The sequence below is a fragment of the Nilaparvata lugens genome, chromosome 11, assembly GCF_014356525.2.
Source record: "Nilaparvata lugens isolate BPH chromosome 11, ASM1435652v1, whole genome shotgun sequence".
Lineage (NCBI taxonomy): Eukaryota > Metazoa > Arthropoda > Insecta > Hemiptera > Delphacidae > Nilaparvata > Nilaparvata lugens.
The window spans coordinates 44,518,205-44,542,903 of NC_052514.1; the positions used below are offsets into that span (position 1 = coordinate 44,518,205).

The following is a 24,699-nucleotide window of genomic DNA, read 5'->3' on the forward strand; positions in this document are numbered from 1 at the left end:
CATTTTAAACGTGAATGAACAGTTAATATTACATCAATAAACCGGTATCAGTTACCCTCCATAGAAGGCATTGACAAGACAGAGGATCGGCAACATTGTTCCCCTATCTTTCTCCACTGCCATTATAACGTGGACCTCAATACAGTATTTTCATCTAGTGAAGTTAATTAATCTCACTACAGCCATTCTCATATTAAACTTTGAATGCTTTTCTCGAATTTCGAGCTTATTTCAAATGTTAGGTGAAAATGTTACTAAGCATTAATTGTAGAGATTTTCATGCTCAATCTTTTCCATTTAGAATTTTTTGTTTGAATTGTATTTGAAGCCTGACAATTGGGAATCTAAAATCAAACTTTGCATAGATGGGGCAGAGCTCCTGGAATTTTTACAGATATGAGACTTGTGGCAGTTGATAGAGCTTATCAATGACTTTTTTAGGTATGAATTTGATCGAAATCGTTGGAGTCGTTTTCTAGAAAATCGCGAAAACCCCTGTTTTTGACAACATTTTCGCCATTTCAGCCGCCATTTTGAATTGCATCAGATCGAAATTGTTCGTGTCGGATACTTATATCGTGAGGACCTTAAGTTCCAAATTTCAAGTCATTCCGTTAATTGGGAGATGATATATCGTGTACACAGACGCACACACACACCACACACACACACACACACAACACACACACACACACCACACACACACCACACACACACCACACACACACACTCACACACACACACACACCACACACACACACCACACACACCACACACACACACCACACACACACACACACACACACACACACACCACACACACACACACACACACACACAACACACACACACACACACACACACACACACACACACACACACCACACACACACACACACACCACACACACACACACACACACACACCACACACACACACACACACACCAATATCCAAAAACCACTTTTTTTGGACTCAGGGGACCTTGAAACATGTAGAAATTTGGGTACCTTAATTTTTTTCGGAAAGCAATACTTTCCTTACCTAATGGTAATAGGGCAAGGAAAGTAAAAAGGTCAATAGCACAAACTGAAACCAACATATATTATGTTCAAAATCAAGTGGGTGTCAAATGAGTAAATTTATTCTTTATTGATTCATACAATAAGTACATCATCAAAATGATAGGGAGAGAAAAAATAAGGTAACCTTGTGCTATTCCTCTCCCAAATTTAGATAAGGTTACACATAGTCCGAAATAGGTTAGTAGTTGTTCACTCTACAAAATTTTCAGGTCTCAATTATTTTTACAAAGTAGGTTTTTAAATTGAGATGCTTCAAAACCATACATAGAAGAAAAATTTCACATTATTTTCACTAAAATAGGAAATATTCACATACCGGTATTAAAGGAATAATTTTGAAGGACCAAAAAACAAACTTAATTCCTAATTTGATATAGAAATTTAGACCACATCAGCAGACTATAGATCATATTATAGTCAATAGTCAAGATTGTAGCTCAATAGTCAATAGATAATATTCAATAGTAAGTATTGAACAGGTATCAGCCATCATCTATAATCTGTGATATAATAAATCAATAGTTAACTAGTCAATAGTCAAGATTTTAAGCACAATAGTCAATAGATAATATTCAATAGTAAGGATTGAACAGGTATCAGCCATCATCTATAATCTGTGATATAATAATGAAAATTATAATTATTTTAATTATTAGCCCAGTTTTAAGCTAGGCCTGTTGGTCCTTTTCTAATCATGTATTTGATTTGTGCATTGGTTGATGCAAATAAATAAATTGGCTTCCACATGTATAGGATAGGAAATACACGAATGACCCATCATCACGTCTGAACTACTCAGCAACTGATTAACTTTGAATTTTACTTATAGATTTTTTATCTATTACCTAGGATGGTTATAGGCCTATTTCAAATTCTTCAAGATTTTAGTAGCCTACGACAAGTTTTCAGTTTGTCTAGATCCAATATTTTTGTGCTTCAAACGTGCTCTTGCGGAGCACGGGTTACCTGATGATTAACTATATTTGAAAAATTGATAGAACAATTCGAATTGAACAAAAACAGTATCCAAGATAATTGAGAACATATAAATGTTTTAATAACATGACAATTAGATAAATAATATAAGAGATAAAACAACTTAATTGCCTATGAACTACAGATATTAAATTGTAATTCAATAGTAAAATTGAACAGATATAATCGATTATCAATTATTCTAAAAAAGGCCAGTATAGCAAATTTATTTGAACCAAGTATATAAAAAATACAGATGGAGATGAAAATAAATTGAAAGTTGTATTTGTTCAAATGCTAATTAATGAATAATTATTATTAAACGAATTTCCATCTAGCTCTTCACCCTATTGTCAATATTTGCAGTAGCAGAAGTCTTGGGGTGATTAACAGCATTTAATTGGGGTTTTCGTTTGATAATAATTATAAAAGATAGTTTGTTAATTAGATGTTAAAATTACAAGACAGAATCATGTCAACAACTTTAATTAATCTTAATTACATCAACAGAATTAAACTGAATCAGAGCTTTAAACAATCAGAGGAGACCTATGTTTGATGAATGCTTGATATTTGTTTCGAATTGGTCAATCTCAAAAACCTGGCAGTCAAGTTATTCATGGAATATCTGCTAAAACCGACTTTCTCAAGTCTTTCCTCGTTGCTCAATAAAGTCATGTTGCTAAAAGTTTTCTCTGAGCTGAGAAGAGGTGAGACTCATTTCAAATGATTAGCATTCCTCATGAATAAAATCTATGTTTAATGCTCCTCTTATTATAAAAAATGCTAATAGTTTAAAGTGGACCTCACCATAATTACAAAGTAAATAATATTCAGTTTAGTATCTGTACAATATTAATACCTGACCCACAGTCTGAAGTTAATCTTTCTATAGCGAAGTCCCCCTTACAAAGGCAGAGTGTTTGATTAGCAATGGTATTGCTATCCTTGTCTATCATTCAACAAAGCGGATAGCACTATCTCTTTCTCGCTTTGCTCTGTTGCCAGATTGTTCTTTAACAGTGTAGGAATATAACTAATTAACAAAATATTCAATCTTTATTATGAAAATCCATTATGAAATCATTGAAAAATATAATTTCTTGCTTAATAAAATATAATTGATTATATTAAACAAGAATGAAAAGTTAATATTACATCAATAAACCTGTATCAGCTACCGTCTACAAAAGGCATTGACAAGACAGAGCATCGGCTACGTTGTTCTCCTATCTTTCTCCACTGCCATTATAACGTGGACCTCACTTATCTTTTTATTCAGTGAAGTTAATTAATCTCACTGCAGTCATTCTCATATTAAACTTTAAAAATGCTTTTGTCGATTTTTTTTAGAATAAAGTGGATTCAAATAATGTATTGTAAGTTATATATCATTTCTATTCACTTCACTATCATCTTTTTATTCAGTGAAGTTAATTAATCTCACTGTAGCCATTCTCATATTAAACTTTGAATGCTTTTGTTGAATTTTTTTAGAATAAAGTGGATTTAAATAATGTACGGTATTATAAGTTATATATCATTTCTATTATAACATTCATAGTATTATCATTCATCCAATCATCATCACCTAGGCTTAAAATACTTCTAGAAAGTCGCCTTTGTAAAATAATAAATAAATATTGAGATTTGTATATATGAGCTCACCATTTTAAAGCTGTCAAAGCTAGAAGTTCAGCAAATTTATCCAGACATGGGCCAAAATCCGGTTATTCTTGAATATTCACCCTGAAGTTTATCCAAACTTTCTTCCCTAGCTTTCTCCCGAAATTCCCCCAAACTTTTTCCCTTATCACTGTACAAATCACTCTACCTAGTCCAACCTATTATCACTAGAAAACTTTTTGAAACTTTCTTCACCTGCTGAAATAATCCACGGTTCAAAATGTGACACAATAATATTGATACAACTGTACACAGTTTGCTTGGATGCTTGTTAACACTGAAAATCTAGTGTAATATCACTGGAATCTAGTGTATTATCACTGAAAATCGGCCAGTTATCACCAAATATCCGGGCGAGAACGCTAGTGGACGTGGTCTGAGTTGAGAAGTGAGAATCGAAGAAGTTGAAATTTCTTTCCTCCTCCTACCTCTTCTTCTTCCTCCTCCTTCTCTTAGGATTCTCCTTCCTTTCCAATCGGTTGTCCCACTTAAGGTGCAAGGAACACTCCTTGCAGACTCACTCTCTCAATCGCCCTCTCTCTCTTTCTCTCTGTCGTTACTTGAACCTGTTATCATTATCTTTCCTCTCCTTCTTCCACCTTTGCATTCTCCATCTCATTGATGTCTTCCTATTCCTTTCCATTCACATGTCATTTACGCATCTTCTTACCCAATATCTTTCTCAATTTTTTCCTCTTGATAATCACTTTGAAATCTTTCTCAATATTGAATATTTCCTTCACAATATCTACTCCAACAACACTCATCAACAGACTTATTTGCAACACACGTCAGACATTTATCATGTATAAGATTCTTGAACACGACAAGCACAGTCTGTGGTCTATGATTTTATGTTTGCAGCAATATAAGAGCCGCGAACTACTATAGTCAGGTCCACTTTATAATGACAGTGGAGAAAGATAGCAGAAAAAACGTTGCCAAACCTCTGTCTTGTCATTGTCTTCTATAGACGGTAGCTGATACAGGTTTATTGATGTAATATCAACAACTGTTCATTCTCACTTAAAATAATCAATTATATTTTATCAAGGAATAAATTATATTTCTCAATAATTTCATAATGAATTTTCACAATTAAGATGAAATATTTTGTCAATTAATTATAATTATTCTACATTGTTAAAAGACGATCTGGCAACAGAGCAATGCGAGAAAGAGATATCACTATCCGCTTTGTTGAATGATTGACAAGGATAGCAAAACCATTGCTAATCAAACACTGACTTTATAATGTGGGCCTCACTATAGGATACATCCTTGAAACTCACTACGGTGGGCCTACCTAAATTAGATAAACAAAATATTCTCGGTATAAATTAATAAACTTGAATATTGCTTCTTTTAATTCCCTGTCAATTTTTGGTAGAGAGTTACTGGGAAGGATTTTCTGAGTAGGCTACTCTTCCCAAAGAATGGGAATCAATTTATTGATACACAGAACACAATCCTTTAAAATGATTGGGGAAGGACCAACAGGTACAGCCCAAAACTGTTTCTTGACATGTTCTAAGCTCCGTCAATTCATGCATTACAAACAAACCAATTCTATCTTATAGTAATTATTCTAAATAATTGCATTTCATGTACAGTTCATTAATATTATTTCAGTTTATATTATGTTAATTCATTTAAAACTATGCTTGCATTTTTTCCATTTCATGAACAGTTCAATAATTTTTATTTCAGATCTTATGTTCATTCATCTAAAACTTTGCTGTATTGTAAGCTGACATAATAAATAATAAGTTTATAAGCCAGTTTAAATTGTAATCTGCAAAAATGAAGCAATCAATTCCTATTGAAATACATCCCAGAGAATAACGTTGCCTGTAACATTTTAATGTTTCTTCCTTGACAATAAAAGATTGATATTAGTCTATTGAAAAGTCTCAATAACTTACTCAGGTAGCCTAGTTATGGTATGCATCTTGAAAAAAAAGGATATCACTAGAGATTATCTAGGATTCTTTACATTATCTACAAAACTTATAGAAAATGATTCGCATAGACTCAAATTACAACAATTTTTGTATTCACTATACCTACATATACTTATTAATCTTCTTTCAAATTTGGAAATAAAGTCTCAGAATAGAAGATGAAAGAACAAAAGCACTTGTAATACTTTCTTGAAGTTTCTAAAGTCTAAATGATATTTTCTCGAAAAATACGTGTATATTAGGTACTTATTAAGATGCATCAGAAAAGTACAATACAACATCAATCTTGTTCAACTTATTTGCAGTTTTGAAAGAAAAATGTGGTCTCTTGAGATTTTTCTTGAACACTTGTGTTGGAATTTATTCATGGATATTAATCAGCATTTCAAGTTTTCTTCATGACAAGAATAATATTGTTGTTTTACATCGTCATTCAATTATTTTTTTACCATTATAATAAACCGTGATTGAACAACAATGACAAGGCAACGTGTAGCAGCACTGATTTTTACCATTTTACTTAATAAATTACTAAACATTATTCCTATTTTTGACGATATAACGACCTTATCAAATTTGAGATAATGTGGATTATAAAATGAGAAGAGAATTATTATTTTTATTGTATTTTGAAGCACAAATAGTATGCGGAACTAAACCCTTGAAAATTATTTTAAATATTTGAAGCTTCATTCTAGTCTAGATCCCAGTTGATTTCTATCACAACATTCCTGAAGTCTTCTTTATGCTAATATTATATTGTTTCAACTGGATTTTGATAATATGAAGCAACAAAACAAGCAGTTTGTAACTAGAATTCAATAATAGGAAATCGATTCATGAGCTGATATCATTTTGAACTTGCCGGTTACTGGCCAACATACCAGTCTTGCCAAAGCAAGCTTGCTTTCGGTCTATTGGTGTGGTAGCAGTGTTTCTCAAACCCGGCAAAGGCGGTCTGTAAAATTTGTTGGTTAGAAATGAACTGCTTATTGTTTTCTTTGATTTAGCTAGTTTTTGTCACCTATTTGTTATTTTATCTAGTTAATTTGTTCAATCCTTTCTTATGTTTTACCAGTAATAGTCGTAACGTCATTTATTGACTGTGTCAGAAAGTGGACCTGACTTGGTCCTTGTCCTGACAGCAATCCATTCACCGTTTTCAGTAAAAATTCAAATTATCACCCATGAATTCATGTAGGCCCACACTGTAATATGCCTTGTCTCAAAGCAACTTCAGGACGGTTTTCTTGATAATTCTGTCCACGAATAACTAAATAAATAAATAATTTAGGGGACATCTCTGGACAATCAGGGACATCCTACAGCTCACTGCACCTGGTCTTGTGGTGTGGATGTCACCACGGGCAGCTATTATAAGGTACTGAGGTCCATTGACTGGTCTGAGTGTTACCATTTGGAAACACGACATGCTCTCGACTAGAGTCAAGTCTCTTCTCGACCTGAGTCGCGTAAGTGTGAGTTGAGCCTAAGGCGAGCAAAGATGGGCTTACAGTGTGCAAGATGATCGCTGCCTGTTATTATTCTTACAGCCCTCTTTTGCAGCCTGCCTCAGGACATCAGCAGCACTTGCCGATTGACCACATGGAGCAATCCATAGATGAAGAGAGCAAGAAACACAATTAATGATACATCATAATGATCACATTATTAATGATATATCATAATAATTATGAGATATATATCTCTCCGTCACCAGGCCCCTGGTCCTGAGCATCAGGAAGCAAATGCGGGAGAGTCGGCTGGTTACCTGCTGTATATGACTATTCCAGCTGAGTTTGCACATTTTATTCTAAACTTCAAAACATTTCAATTTATTGTCTGAAATGTTTTAAATAAAAGGGTAAATACTCCTTGTTTTTATATTGTTTTTAATCATTTTAATAAAGTATCCCATACTGAAGTGATCTTATATCCAAAATATCTTCAATCCTTTACCTACACTTGTGGGATCGATGACGTCATAATACAAAACTCCAATCCTTGTTTCAGAGAGACGAAAATGTCGCGTCTAGACCGTCTCCAGATCAGGGGCATACGTAGCTTCGGCCCCGAAACGGAAGACGTGGGCGAAATCAAATTCCAGTCGCCCTTGACCCTGATTTTGGGCCAAAATGGGTGCGGCAAGACCACCATCATAGAAGCCCTCAAATTTGCGATTTGCAGCGAGCAGCCGCCCAATTCGAAATCGAAAAATGGCGGCAGTGCTTTCGTCCATGATCCGAAATTGGGCAATTCGTCGGAAACGATGGCACTGATCAAGTTGAGGATCTTTGACGTCCATAGCAAACCTGTGGTGGTGTCAAGGACTATGAAGAACACGCAGAAACTGAAAAGCATGGAGTTCAAGACTATCGACCAGACTATTACTTATGAGGTGAGTTGGTTTTCATTAATTCATTTCATATTTTTGTATTATAACAATCACAGATCAAATATTTATGATTGGAAGAAAACAACAGACATAGCCCAAAACTGTTAAGGGCCCTACACACGTACGGATTTGGCTTGTCTCGGCCTGTGTCCTTGAACGACTCAGAGCAAAATCACTACACTCTATAGTGCAGTCCACGTTATAATGGCAGTATTTGATTAACTTTGATGTTGCTATCCTTGTCTATCATTCCACAAAATAGATGGTACTATCCTTTTTTAGCTGCATAAAGATGCCAAATATGTTTTTGACGATATGGAAATATAATTAATCAAGGCAGAGAACAGGCAACGCTGCTCTTCTATCTTTATCCACTGCCATTATAACGTGGACCTCACTCTAGTAGTAAGCAACGCGAGCCCGGCCTGCCGTACTTTTCAAGGCTATCCTCTCCACCAAAATCCAAATCGTCCAATAATGGAGATAGAGGAATTTTGATTTCAGATTTGAATTCAGCGGCGTCCCATATCATCATAGCGACGTCAATAAGAAATTCATCACAATCAAATATGTAAAAATTCTTCAAATGAATATAAGGACAATCCTATCAGATATTTTTTCAGCTTGACTAAAAATTGTCAACTCCTCTATGGATCTTAAATTTCGGGGCAGCATGTTAAAATATTTCTCTCCCATGAAAGCTGTCTTCATTTTGAAAAATTCTAAATTATGTATCTGTACTATTCTTCCGGATCTAGTATTATATCTATGTGAAATACTACTTCTCTTTTCTAAATCAGTGAATTTTTTAAATTACATTATGACATCAAAAACATATTGCCCATAGACTATCAACTATAGTTTTACATGCAATAGGCAGGTAAGGTATAACAGAAAGGGAAAAGATGTGAACTTATTCAATAAATAATAATTTCAGGTTTCAAGAACGCGGGAATATGTTTATGTTCACTTCAAGAATTGAACTCCAATTCTCTGTACAAAAACATAGATTCTAGAGATTCTGAATGTATTAGGATAATAGTTCGATATTTCAAGTAATTTCTAAATGTATTAGAATAATATTCATGTTTAGTTTGATATTCCAAGTATTTTCTGAATTTATTTCTCCATTTTTTTCAGAAAAACACGATTAGCAACAGATGTATTGACACTGATGAGCAGATGTGCAACTTCATTGGAGTTTCAAAGCCAATTCTCAACTATGTCATTTTTTGCCACCAAGAACAATCGTGCTGGTAAGATTTAGAATAATCAACTTTCAAATGTATCTATTTTATTAGTCATAAATTATATTTAAGTCTATTTATTATATTTAGTTATTCAAATATCTCATCATTATTATTGAATTATTCATAATCATGAATATCCTTACTTCCTACTTACGGTGTCTTTGCCACGGTCCTTGGATCGGGTAATCGTCATAATTTTCAAGTGGACTTTATCCTAATATTTATTTATTTATTAGGTTAGCACAAACAATACAAAGATGGGAAAAGAAGAAACAGGCTACTGCCCAAAACTTCTTCAATTTCCTAATTTAGTTTCAAATTGTCCAAATATTATACATAGGTTATGTCCAATATATTTTGATAAATTACTGAATACAAATTAGTACTAGGAAGAAATGGGAAAATTGTATCGCCCAAGATCTTGTAGAGAAGAGACTTATCACCAGAAGAAGCCCATTACCGAGACTCCTGGAAGCGACTGACTCGAAACGCCGACCCCACTGAATGGCTGAGAAGAAAAATACTGATATAAATTAGTCAAAATGTATATAATTATTCAGGGCTACTAAATTTCTCAATTTTTGTTTTCAATATGTTGTTTTATATCTAAAACTTTTCAAAACGGGAACTATGGTGCTATTTTAGAAATAATTAGTTAAGTTCGGTTCAATTTCTTTTTTGTCAAAAAAACTCTACAAAATCAAGCTTGCCTGATAGTATTTGATACTTCACATTTGAACATTATGTTGAATTTTAATGATATTTTCATTTACCATAGTTTAGAATAGTTCATATTTTTGTCCATGATAAAAATCATAGAATAATTCATTATCTTTCTTCATATTAAATATCATATTTTGTACTGAATATATTTTTTTTGTCATATTCATCTTATAGGCCTAATAAAAATCAGATTTCAGGCATTGGCACCAACATTCTCATGTGTATTGTAATTGTCCTGGATGTTATATTATGTAATTGTTACAATTATAGAGTGAGTCATATGTATGGGAACCCTTCAATAAATTGGAGACTGTTGTAGATATAATACTGTAACTTTCAGGATAAGTTATTGGTCGAATACTCTACCTTTTGACGTACAACTGAATTTCAACCCCTCATAAGGGGGTGACTTAGGGGTTGTAACTCGAATATTTCAAATGTAAACACCCATTGTGTGGTTCATCATTTTAAAGGTCTTTTTAAAACAAGAAATATACATCAATTGAAATGTTCTATGATACTTGTATCAAAAATGGCGGCTGATTGAAGTTTTAGCTTTTAAGAAAATGAGGGGTTGTAACTCAAATATTTTGAATGTAAACACCCATTGTGTGATACAACATCCTAGAGGCCTTCCTGAAACAAAAGATGACATCAATAACAATGTTCTATGACACTTTTATCCAATATGGCGGCTGATTGAAGTTTTAGTTTTAAAAGAAATAATTGATAGAGTTTAATCAGCCGCCATTTAGTGTAAAAGTATCATAGAACATTTTCATTGATGTCCTTTCTAGTTTTGAAAAGGTCTTTAAAATTATCATCACACAATGGGTGTTTACATTCAAAATATTCGAGTTACAACCCCTCATTCCTTTAAAAACTTAAACTTCAATCAGCCGCCATTTTGGATACATGTATCATAGAAAGTTTTTATTGATGTCATCTTTCTTTTTCAAAAAGGCCTTTAAAATGATGTACCTCACAATGGGTGTTTACATTCAAAATATTCGAGTTACAACCGCTAAGTCATAAGGGGTTAAAAATTCAGTTGTACGTCAAAAGGTAGAGTATTTGACCAATAACTTATCCTGAAAGTTACAGTATTATATCTACAACAGTCTCCAACTTATTGAGGGGTTCCCATACTTATGACTCACTCTGTATAAGTGTGTTATTTTTGTTTGTAGGCCAATGGAAGAAGGCAAAACAGTTAAGGAGCGGTTCGATCAGATATTCGACGCAGATAAATACAACAAATGTTTGGAAAAGATACGGAAAATGAGATCAACGCGAGTCACTGGTAACATTTTTTCTATAATAATTATTCTTTCATACTTATTTCCAATGCGAATGATTCCCACATGAGTTGTTTACTTGTGCGTGGGTAGTGGAAAGTGCGAGGGTGATTTGATGAGATGATCATACGTCCATGTCTACCGGTGGGATTCGAACCCACGAACAGGTAGCTCTAGCACACTGATGCCCGTTGCAGAGTCGTTACATAAAATCAAACACAGCTATGTGAGGCATGGTTTAAAATCACTGACATAAATGGTTGGTCGTTGCACAGTCGTTTGCCGAAGCCCATTTAGCTATATCTCGAATTAGCATCGCACAAGTCACACTGCAGCTCTATTCACATTTTTCCGTACATGCTTCTATCCAATCAACGTCTTGGCATCAGGGAAAGTTTTAATTGACATCACTGTGAACAGGCCTAAAATACCTCACATAAAATTGATAAACAATATGGCGACTCTTGGCTTTTGGCGAGATTTCTCACCATATTTAGCGATTTGGAGGTTATAAACAACTTAAAAAAACATAGGGAGAGAAAAAATGATTTATTTATATACACATGGTTTTTCGTAAACATCTTTCAAAAAAAGCTATCACAACCTCTAAAATGCATTTGGCGGGAGTAGATTTTGGATTTAACAGCACGACTTCGGGCCCTTAACTTAACTGACCGTTTTTAGCTATTGGAGACAAATAAGCTATTTCTGACGACTGTGCAACTAAATCATGTATGTAATCGGGCGTTTTTTACTTTCCTTGCCCTATTACCACAGGTAGGAAAGTATTGCATTCCAAAAAAAAATTAAGGTACCCTACTTTCAAGTTTTCTATACGTTTTAAGTCCCCTGAGCCCAAAAACATGATTTTTGGGTGTTGGCCTGTGTGTGTGTATGTGTGTATGTCTGTGAACACGATAACTCCATTCCTAATTAACCGATTTACTTGAAATTTTAAACTTAAGGTCCTTATACCATGAGGATCCGACAATAAGAAATTCAATAAAATTCAATTAAAGATGGCGGAAAAAATGGCGGATAATTACTAAAAAACCATGTTTTCACGGTTTTCTCGAAAACGGCTCCAACGATTTTCTTCAAATTTATACCATGGATAGCTATTTATAAGCCCTATCAACTGACATGAGTCTCATTTCTGGGAAAATTGCAGGAGCTCCGTAATATTCTTGAGAAAAATGGCGGATAATCACTAAAAAACCATGTTTTTCACGATTTTCTCGAAAACGGCTCTAACGATTTCCTCAAATTTATACCATGGATAGCTATTCATAAGCCCTATCGACTGACATGAGTCTCATTTCTGGGAAAATTGCAGGAGCTCCGTAATATTCTTGAGAAAAATGGCGGATATTTACTAAAAAACCATGTTTTTCACAATTTTTCAAAAATGACTTGACCGATTTTTTTCAAATTTATACCCTGTATAGTTATCTATCAGCTCTATTAACTGGCATGAGTCTCCTTTCTGGGAAACTACTGGGGGTCCACCTCATCCTTGAGAAATGGACTTTGTAGCCTCTTTCTCGTGCATGAGGTAGGTAGGTAGAGCAGTTTATAAAGATAACACATAGTTGAGACATTTCATCTGTAGAACAGCTGTTTTGACGACTTTTAAAAAATATCATCGATTTTCACAATTTACATACAGGAAAAAGTACTCTGAAAACAATTCTATATACACATATATACAGTAGTGTGATCGTAGTTTCAAATATGTTGCTGCCAATCGTCATTATGTTATTTCCCTAAATTATTCTCTTTAAAGAATGGGGCTTACCGTTCAATGAGCAAGGAAAGTTGTGTGAGTGTACCACACCAGATTTTTAGTTTTATTGGAGCCATAGTTTACTTTGACATCTGTGCAACGGAAAGTGAATTTATTGCTCCGAAAATTAGTTAACTGCCTGTTTTTAAGTCTATTTGTCGACTCTGCAACCGGGCATGAGGGGTGCAACGCCTTAGTCTTTAAATTAGTAAATAAATAAGTCGTCTCGGCTATCCTGGCCTAGAAGACTTTAGTTACGACTTTCCCTTTTGTCCACCCTGTACTACAGCACAATAGTTATTTGTGCAACTAGTGCGCAAAGTGACAGTTTGCTGCACCGAAAGAAACGTTTACGCCCGAGCCGTAGGCGAGGGCGGAATGGTTTCTGGAGTGCAGCAGAGGAACTTTGCGCACGTATTTCACATTAAGTTTTCCTACAGTTGCCATTGAATATGAAAAGTGGGTAATTATGGGTAAAATTGCCTGAAATGCATCAAATGTTTTTCTGTGTAATTTTATTATTGATAAAAACCTTAATTTATTGTCAAATTGAATAAAATGTTGTCTTTGGTTATAATATCTAATACTAATAATTTGCGCGTTGTGCTTCGTTGTACCTCTGCTCACTATAGCAGCCACAGCAGTCACTGTTACCAACTTCATTTTGATTTTGCTGCACTGTTGCTCCATATAACCTACTAAGTATTTTGCGTTGCCATGTTGCAAATCTGGAGTGCAGAAAAATTTTTCCCGCACTAGAGCGGAAAAGTGATTTTTTGCGTTCTGTAATCAGTGCAGCAATGGCCACTTTTCAACGTAACTGTAGGAAAAGATCTTTTTACAGACTTATTAGTAGATAATCCAACTACTCTCTCCGTTCAACTCCTTTTTAATTTTTTCTCACTTCTCTCTTCCTCTTCTTATTTTCCTTCTTATTCTCAATGAATTTATGTTTTTTCGCCACACTGCACAGAAAGCAGCTGTTTTCCAGTCCCTACGTAGATCTGAAAGACCTTGTTTGCAGACGACGTCAGAAAAGGGTTTCTTTTCCGGGCTAGGCCAGAAAGTTGTCTCTTTCCAGCCGCTTATGGCTGGAAACAACGCGCTAATTATTATTATTAATAAGTCATCCGCTAGATCGGGCGAGTGTCCACTTTCATAATAAGCTGAAGTCGCCATGATTTTAGTTGCAGTTTCGAATCAAACTAATTCGCTTCGCAACCAGTTTATTCAATTATTTATTGTTGATTAGTGCATTCCGAATTTTCAAAAATGCTTGAAGATGACTGTGGTATTCCAAGTGAAATTTTAAAGAATCTGAAATCCTGACTGCAAATCTTCTACCACTAAAATCAAGAGATAGGTACGATAGCTTAACGAGTATTCTTTATTTTGTATTCTTTATTTATTTTGTCAGCAATACCTGTAGTGTGGCGAAAAATATCGTTCGCACCACGGGCAAAAATGTTTTTCCAGCTCTCAATCTTTTCTAGTCCTCGGCCTACGGCCTCGGACTTGAAAACCGATTTCGAGCTGGAAAAATCTCATTTTCTGCTCTAGGTGCGAAATATACTATTCTGTTTCTTGTTGAGCACAGAAAATCGGCTGACCGCCAAAGATGTGGAATACTTGAAGGATAACTGGGAGACAGCTTTGCAGTATAAGGAGAAACTGGAGACAGAGCAGGCCAAATTGGTCGCCTGTGAAAACACCATGGAAGCGTGTGCTCGCGAACTCTCAAAGGTTGAAGGTAGGCTAACATCTATATAATAAGAGAGAGTAGGGTTGTGTTTGTTCGCATCAAATCATCATCAACTTGTGGATTGCATACCGGAAAAACGGGAATGATTTACATCTCAAAATTTTGCACATAGTTTCTAAAAATATCAATCTCGTGCACCTCGAAGCCCAAATTTCAATTTTCCTTCTAGATTTTTCAGAATTAATGTTCATTTCATTCATGAGATATGAATACATACCATATATTGATATATCTATATAATAAGAGAGAGTAGGGTTGTGTTTGTTCGTGTGTTTGTTTGTTCGCATCAGAACATGTCAACTTGTGGATTGCATACCGGAAAAACGGGAATGATTAAGATCTCAAAATTGTGCACATAAATTCTAAAAATATCAATCTCGTGTACATGGAAGCCCAAATTTCAATTTTCCTTCTAGATTTTTCAGAATTAATGTTCATTTCATTCATGAGATATGAATACATACCATATGTTGATATATCTATATAATAAGAGAGAGTAGGGTTGTGTTTGTTCGTTTGTTCGTTTGTTCGCATCAAAACATGTCAACTTGTGGATTGCATACCGGAAAAACGGGAATGATTAAGATCTCCAAATTGTGCACATAAATTCTAAAAATATCAATCTCGTGTACATGGAAGCCCAAATTTCAATTTTCCTTCTAGATTTTTCAGAATTAATGTTCAAATTCCATTAATGGTACATACGATTTCATAAAAAAATCACAAAATCATATGGTCGAAATTAGGATGACTGACTCACTGTACATTCAGTCGAAAATTTTAATATTGGAATGAGGGGTATTTTGACAAGCTGAGCAAAAAGATAGGGTCATATGCACATTTTCATTATATCTTCAAATGGAAAATAAGTTTTGTGGGTTGTCAAAACTCCCTCTGAAAGGGAAACTATTCAACTTATTCTATCTTTAGTAAAATAACAATAATCATCCAACCATCTATTATCTTCTACACTATAATAAAGGAAAGAACTGGATTATTCACGTATACAGATGTAAAGTATAGTTAAATTATGTTTAACGCATCATCACGTCTGAACTACTGGACTGATTAACTTGAAATTTTGCATATATATTCTTGCTTACCGAGGATGGTTATAAACTATTTAAATTCTCCAATATCTGATTAACATCAAGTTTTCAATTATTTGTCATGCTTTCGATTGTTGTAAGGAAGCAGCAGAACGTTTCTCTTAAAAGGGGAAATTAGAACATAGGTATGATTGGGGATCCTTTCCGATTGGTAAAACAGGTTTTCCGTCGCACCCAATTTTATCCGCCATTTTGAATCCAACTTCTTTTTTTAATTGAAAGGTGGTCATACTGATTTACTTGAAATGCAGCATATAAATTCTTCATCAACCGAGGATTCTTATAGGCCTATTTTGAATTCTTCTAGATTTCATTACGTCAAGTTTTAAGAAAGACCCTTGCGAAGCACGGGTTACATGCTAGTATTACTATAATCAAGAGAGACTACCTCTTCGAAGAAGATGGCTATAATTGGCAACTAAATATTAATAACCAGTCTAATTTTGTCAGGTTGGCATCAAGTTGAGGAAGGTTTCTAAACAAGATTTGAGTTCTGTCACTTTATTAGGTTAGCACCAAGTTGAAGAACTTATCTATACTATAATAGAGTAAAGAACTGGCTCATACACGTACGGGATAGGCAAATATTATGTTTGACGCATCATCACGTCTCAACTACTCAAATGATTAATTTGAAATTTTGAATATATAGATTCTTAATTGACCGAGGATGGTTCCAGGTCTATTTCAAACTCAAAATTCCACTCGGTCAAGTCTTCAGTTTGTCAAGTTTTAAAATAGATCTTTGCGGAGCACAGGTTACTTGCTAATATAATAATTATATGTGAACTCAAACTCCAGCTTCCCATTCAAGGAATGAGCCAATTCTGGCAGTTGCGTCTGATGTCAACCAATGTTGGCAGGAAGGTCAAGTCCCTATTCGAAACCATTGATACAAACAATATTTTGAGAATGTGCTATTTCGCCTTCTTTCAGAGTGTCTTTGTATTGGTTGGTTAAATTGGGTTGTGCTACAGAGGTGTAATAGTTATTGTGCAACTAGTGCACAAAGTGACAGTTTGCTGCACCGAAAGAAACGTAGGCGAGGGCGGAATGGTTTCTTGAGTGCAGCAGAGGAACTTTGCGCACGTATTTCACATTAAGTTTTTCCTACAGTTACCATTGAATATGAAAAGTGGGTAATTATAGGTAAAATTGCCTGAAATGCATCAAATGTTTTCTGTGTAATTTTATTATTGATAAAAACCTTAATCCTAAATCCTAAGTCCTCGTTGTCCTTGGTTATAATATATACTTAATAATTTGCTCGTTGTGCTCGTTGCACGTCTGCTCACTATAGCAGCCCAGTCACTGTTACCAACTTCATTTTGATTTTGCTGCACTGTTGCTCCATATAACCTACTAGTATTTTGCGTTGTCATGTTGAAAATCTGGAGTGCAGAAAAATTTTTCCCGCACTACAGCGGAAAAGTGAATCTTTGCGTTCTGTAATCAGTGCAGGAATCGTCACTTTTCAAGGTAACTGTAGGAAAAAGAAATTTCTTGCATGAAAAAAGTAATAACTAATCTTAAATAAAAAGACTAGGAAATTGTCAAAAACCACAGATTTTTTACCGAACGAAGTGAGGTCTAAGATTCAAGTCGACGGTTTGGCATTTCTCTTAATGTTTATATGTTTTTATGTTGCGCATTTACGGCGAAACGCGGTGATAGATTTTCATGAAATTTGACAGGTATGTTCCTTTCTAAATTGCGCGTCGATGTATATACAAGGTTTTTGGAAATTTTGCATTTCAAGGATAATATGAAAGGAAAAAGGAGCCTCCTTCATATGCAATATTAGAGTAAAAATCAGACTATAGAACTATTCATCATAAATCAGCTGTCGAGTTGACTATAAATTGCATGCAGTTCAATATCTCAATGTAACTTGGTAAAAAATTAACAGCTGTATAGACTATAAATTGCATTCCTCATTGAATGCAATTTTTATGCACTATTAAATAGGATGCAAAGAACTTATAACAGCTGGTCTGGGCGCCTAGATGTCTTCTGGTTTTCTCGCGCTAAATTCCGGAAAGCGTTATATGATAATTAATCTTGTGTAAGCATGATCTGATCAAATAAATAGTTAGTGTATCAGTGTGGATGTGCTTACGGTTTGGGACGTCGTTATAACTGCGCGAGGTCTACTGTTCACAGAACTACTAGTATTGATAGAAGACGGTTTCGATGTCACACCATTGTTTATCTGAGATTGACAATGGTGTAACAACCGAAACCAGTCTTCTAACTATCAATAAAATCTGTAGTTTTTGACAATTTTTTAGTCTTTTTCATTCAATATGAATAATTACCACAATATCAACTTCTTAACTACACAAAAAGTAGGCTAACATGTCAACAATCTCTATTTAAACTTCATGGTTAACTATTTTCACGTTCACTTTTTTAACTCACTTGAAATGTGTGGACGCCTTATAGCGCGCTGAGCCCCATCTATTGTAAAAGCTGAAAATGTTAACCTCAAAGTTTTGTTATTTACCAATTTTAAATAGTTAATACCAAATAGTTAAAGTGAGAATGAAAAAAGACTAAGAAATTGTCTTAGTCACGATTTCTTAGTCTTTTTCATTCAATATGAATAATTACCACAATATCAACTTCTCAACTACACAAAAAGTTAAAGTGAGAATGAAAACCTTAAGGCTGTGCAAAGTCTAAAAATAAACTTTCTATGATGGTATTTTTCAACGTTTTTCGATTTGTATATTTATTTATTTAATAATTCAGAATTACACAACTTACAGAAAAGTAGCACATGCTTATAAGCCCAAACGGTTCCAATTCTAATTTATACAACAGTCCAAATGTAGCTAGTTTATCAAAATGAAAGTTTTCTCAGGAAAACATTTTTTCCGATCATTACTTTTTGAGTTATGAGCGTCTAAAGTTTGAATTTTGGGGACAGAACATTTCAAATTCGGTAAGAGATAAATCCATGCGATTTAGAGGATAAATTCTTCATGGTGTTGTTGATTGATTTAGAGAAAAATTTTCTGAAAATATCAAGTTTTGAGAAAGTTATTCAATTTACCAAAAATAACTCAACTAAAAGTTATTTCTGGACATTTTTAGTAAATTGAATAACTTTCTCAAAATGTTATTTTTCAGAAAATTTTTCTCCAAATCAATCAACAATACCATGAAGAATTTATCCTCTGAATCTCATGGACTCTCACCGAATTTGAAATGTTCGGTCCGAATAATTTTAACTTTAGGCGCTCATATCTCAAAAAGTAATGATCTAAATCAATATCCTGATACAAATCAATAACACTTTTATTAATTCTACACATTCACATTTTACATTTTTTTAACCTATTCATTGAGCGTTTCTCGTAAAACTAACTTGTTTATTTATTTTATTAACGATGTTGCTTTTTGAATTTATCACATGACTACTTTCATATGATGATATCATATCATACGACAAAATAGAATTACCATCGTTAAAATCGCATATCCTACATAACTTATATTTCAGACAAACTGAAAGTGGTGAAAAAGAAAGAGATGAATATAACGGAACTGATAGCTCAGAAAACGGCCGACACGAGGATTCTGGAATCGTTGAAGAAATCACTGGATGAAATAGTCGAAGGTCTTCCTATGGGGGAGTTCGCTGGTAATGATGAGGAATTGGAGGATGCCATAAAGTCGTTCAATTTGGATTTCGAGTGAGTATTATAAATTAATTAAATCATATTTCGTAATAATATCATTGACCGAGCGAAGTGAGGTCTAAGATTCAAGTCGACGGCTTTGCATTTCTCTTTATGTTTATATTTTTGTTTATATTTATGTTCCGCATTTACAGCGAAACGCAGCAATAGATTTTCATGAAATTTGACAGGTATGTTCCTTTTTGAATTTCGCGTCGACGTATACATACGGTTTTTCGAAATTTTGCATTTTAAGGATAATACAAGAGGAAAAGGAGTCTCCTTTGAACGCCAATATTAACGTAAAAATCAGACTTCAGAATATTATTTATCATAAATCAGCTGTCTAGTGGACTATAATCATAGCCACCTCTAATACAAGGCCCCGGCCTACGATATTGCAACGTCGCAGTGTAGGCCTAGAATCTAATACATGATTGGTGAAAAAGATTTTTTTAAATACCAGCTGATCTTCACCAATCATGTATTAGATTCTAGGCCTACACTGCGACGTTGCAATATCGTAGGCCGGGGCCTTGTATTAGAGGTGGCTATGCTATAATACTACCCGTTCAAAAACATAGAACATCTTGAAAATGTATCTTTCCATCAACGTTGTAGACAGTTGCAGCCAGACCTGATAACAGCGCTCACACTCACATTCCGGGACGACACGTCACGGTACGATAGGACAGAAAGCTCTATGTTTATTTAGGATTTTTTCTAGACATTTTAAATTGATAAATTATTCATTAATTTTTGAGAAAACATAACAACAGGTCAATGTAACTTACTGAGCGCGAGGTCTATTGTTCACAGAACTACTAGTAGAGAAAAGATAGCATAAGAAACCATGGTATATTTCTTTATTATAAGCCTAGGTGATGATGATGGAATGAATGATAATACAATGAAGGTAGAGTTATGAATGAATAGAAATTATAGGTTATGCTATCCACTTGAATTGATTTGAGTCCACTTTTCAGTCCACAAATGAATAAACTAGAAATTTTGAATTTGATTTGATTAAAAAACGAATATATTAGAATGATTACATTCAATAAACTCTTAGAACTTGAAAATATATAAAACATACATTGTATTAAAAGTGTCGACGGCGGTGAAAATGAATGTTAAATAACCATCGTCAACACTTTTAATTCAGTGGGTACACTCACACTGTAAAAATGCATGTCAAATAATCGACTACATTAAAAAAGTGAAACATTGCACACACATTGATGACAACTTGATAGAGCTACAAAAAAATTAGCCTAAACCTTTTATAATTTTATAAAAATTAAGTTTCATGTGCCTTCTCAAATGAGTGTAATAATATTGTACATGGCTGAATAAATAAATAAATGAATAAATAAAAACGTGGACCTTATTTTAGATCCATAACAAAGTTTATACTAGTAGTTCTGTGACAGTAGACCTCACGCTCAGTAAGTTACATTGACATGTTGTTATGTTTCCTCAAAAATTAATAAATAATTTATCAATTTTAAATGTCTAGAAAAATCATAAATAAACATAGAGCTTTCTGTCCTATCGTACCGTGACATGTCATCCCGGAATGTGAGTGTGAGCGCTGTTATCAGGTCTGGCTACAACTGTCTACAACGTTTATGGAAAGATACATTTTCAAGATGTTCGATGTTTTTGAACGGGTAGTATTATTGTCCACTAGACAGCATATTTATGATGAATAATTCTAAAGTCTGATTTTTTACGGTAATATTGGCCTTCAAATGAGACTTCTTTTCCTTTTGTATTATCCTTAAAATGCAAAATTTCAAAAAACCGTATGTATACGTCGACGCGAAATTTAAAAAGGAACATACCTGTCAAATTTCATGAAAATCTATTGCTGCATTTCGCTGTAAATGCGGAACATATAAATCTAAATATAAACATATAAACATAAAGAGAAATGCAAAACCGTCGACTTGAATCTTGAACCTCACTTCGCTCGGCCAAAGAGGGTGACAATTTATTCATATTTTTACACATTTTATTTGTCTTCTTCAACAGCGAGAAGAAGAAGAAGCTGCAAGAAATCGAAGCCCAAATCAAGAATATGGACTCTTCTGAGAAGCTGATGCAGAGTAAACTGAGCGCTCAGCAGGTGAAACTTGGCAAACTGAAGCGGGACCAGGACGCCTACAAGGATATGGTGCAACAACGCAATGACGCATTCAACAAACTGGCTATGGCCGTTGGCATTAGTGGTGAGATATGTAGATTTTTACTGATTTGGTCCGTGATTTTACTAAAAAAATTTATTTCAGTAGTTTATTTAGTGGAAATTATAGAAAAACGTGGAAGAGTATAAGTTAGATTTATAAATTTTTATTAATTAAGTTTATATTATTGTAGTTTATTTTGTGGAAATTGGGAAAAAGTGGAAGAGTATAACTCCAATACCTCAACATTAATGTCGCTTTCACCACCCACTTATCTTTAAATAAAAAATGTTTCTAGCTTGTCGAAAATTTCCCGTTTCCCTCCGTCACTATTAAATTATCTAGTGAAGTTCAAAGGCAAAATAATGCTCATTTTCTTTCACACATTATTTTCTTTCATCTTTCAATTATCAATTATCTCATTCTTCCACTTTCGACTTGTTTCACTGATCTATTTGCTTTCAACAATATCGGGGACACACACACACACACACACACACACACACACACACATATATATATATATATATATATATATATATATATATAATATATATATATTATTACGAAAGAAGAAATTATAATAATATGCATAGTTACAGAGAAACTATGCATAGTTTTCATACAGAAATGTTGTATATAATCACAGTAAATTGAGATTAATTCTCAGAGGAATGCAAAAATTTCCCTCACAAAGGCCCGGTTGCGGTTAAATTATAATCCTGATTAATTTCACGTGAACCAAATTAGAGAAGACCAAAATATAGTTCTACTGGAGTTAATCAGGATTAAAAGTAACCCGGTTTTTTTGCAACCGGCACTAAGTACCTGATTGAATGATTACAAAAGTTCAACAGCTGAGTCATAATTTTGTCTCAGTCCCACACACATGATCTCGCTCACTCACTTCCATCACCAACAGACGACGAAATGATTATTATCAGCTGTTTTTCCAAGGGTGACTATAATTATCCTTTTAATGTCCTTCAGCGAGTTTTCCCAGGATTGAGACCTAGTGCAATCGAATTTTTATATTATAAACCTTCTATTTTCTGAATTTCGTGAGAATCGCTAGAGCCGTTTTCGAGATCCGGTGGAATACAAACATATTAACATCTGAACAGAAATTGCTCGTTTAATAGTATAGGATTACAGTTGTGATGTGGGTATTTTTATATAATGAAGAACCCGAATTGAAATTGTCAACCATTAAATTTATTTATTTATTTATTTATTTACAATGCAAATGACACTTATGTAATAAGATTGTCATTATAGTCATTAATTTTATAGTCATTTCATTTCTCTTTTTATCAGGGAAAAGAAGAAGAAACTGCAATAAATCAAGCTCAAATCAAGAATAGGACTCTTCTGAAAAGCTGTTGAGTCGGGTGACAGTTTATTCATCTTTTTCACATTTCATTTCTCTTTTTTATCAGGGAAAAGAAGAAGAAACTGCAAGAAATCGAAGCCCAAATCAAGAATATGGACTCTTCTGAGAAGCTGATGCAGAGTAAACTGAGCACTCAGCAGGTGAAACTTGGCAAACTGAAGCGGGACCAGGATGCCTACAAGGATATGGTGCAGCAACGCAATGACGCATTCAACAAACTAGCTATGGCTGTTGGCATTAGTGGTGAGATATGTAGATTTTTACTGATTTGGTCCGTGATTTTACTAAAAAAAATCATTTTAGTAGTTTATTTAGTGGAAATTATAGAAAAACGTGGAAGAGTATAAGTTAGATTTATAAATTTTTATTAATTAAGTTTATATTATTGTAGTTTATTTAGTGGAAATTGTAAAAAAGTGGAAGAGTATAACATCAATACCTGAACATCAATGTCGCTTTCACCACCCACTTATCTTTTGAAACAAAAATTTTCGAAAATTTCCCGTTTCCCTCCGTCACTATTCAATTATCTAGTAATGTTCAATGGCAAAATAATGCTCATTCTCTTTCACACATTATCTTCTTTCATCTTTCAATTATCATTCTATCTCATTCTTCCACTTTCGACTTGTTTCACTGATCTATTTGCTTTCAACAATATCGGGGACCGAGCTTCGCTCTGGAGTACAAAAGCATAACAAATTCATTACGAAAGAAGAAATTATAATAATATGCATAGTTCATACAGAAATGTTTTATCTAATCACAGTAAATTGAGATTAATTCCCAGAGGAATGCAAAAATTTCCCTCACAAAGGCCCGGTTGAGGTTAAATTATAATCCTGATTAATTTCACGTGAACCAAATTAGAGAAGACCAAAATATAGTTCTACTGGAGTTAATCAGGATTAAAAGTAACCCGGCTTTTTTGCAACCAGCACTAAGTACCTGATTGAATGATTACAACAGTTCAACAGCTGAGTCATAATTTTGTCTCAGTCCCACACACATGAACTCGCTCACTCACTTCCATCATCAACAGACGACGACATAATTATTATCAGCTGCTTTTCCAAGGGTGACTAATAATTATCCTTCTAATGTCCTTCAGCGAGTTTTCCCAGGAATGAGACCTAGTGCAATCGAATTTGTATATTATAAACCTTCTATTTCCTGAATTTCGTGAGAATCGCTAGAGCCGTTTTCGAGATCCGGTGGAATACAAACATATAAACATCTGAACAGAAATTGCTCGTTTAATAGTATAGGATTACAGTTGTGATGTGGGTATTTTTCTATAATGAAGAACCCGAATTGAAATTGTCAATCATTAAATTTATTTATTTATTTACAATGCAAATGACACTTATGTAATAAGATTGTCATTATAGTCATTAA

General features: G+C 34.0%; 1 protein-coding gene across 1 annotated transcript in view; it reads left to right on the forward strand.

The window, feature by feature from the left end:
- Window positions 1-7,701: 7,701 nt before the first annotated feature.
- Window positions 7,702-24,699, forward strand: part of LOC111047842 (DNA repair protein RAD50) — a 75,652-nt gene continuing 58,654 nt past the window's right edge. Inside the window, 6 exon segments of the mRNA XM_039437319.1 lie at window positions 7,702-8,108; window positions 9,246-9,361; window positions 11,269-11,381; window positions 14,760-14,912; window positions 19,542-19,734; window positions 21,757-21,953. Coding sequence (XP_039293253.1) covers window positions 7,734-8,108; window positions 9,246-9,361; window positions 11,269-11,381; window positions 14,760-14,912; window positions 19,542-19,734; window positions 21,757-21,953 — 1,147 coding nt within the window. The 5' untranslated portion in view covers window positions 7,702-7,733.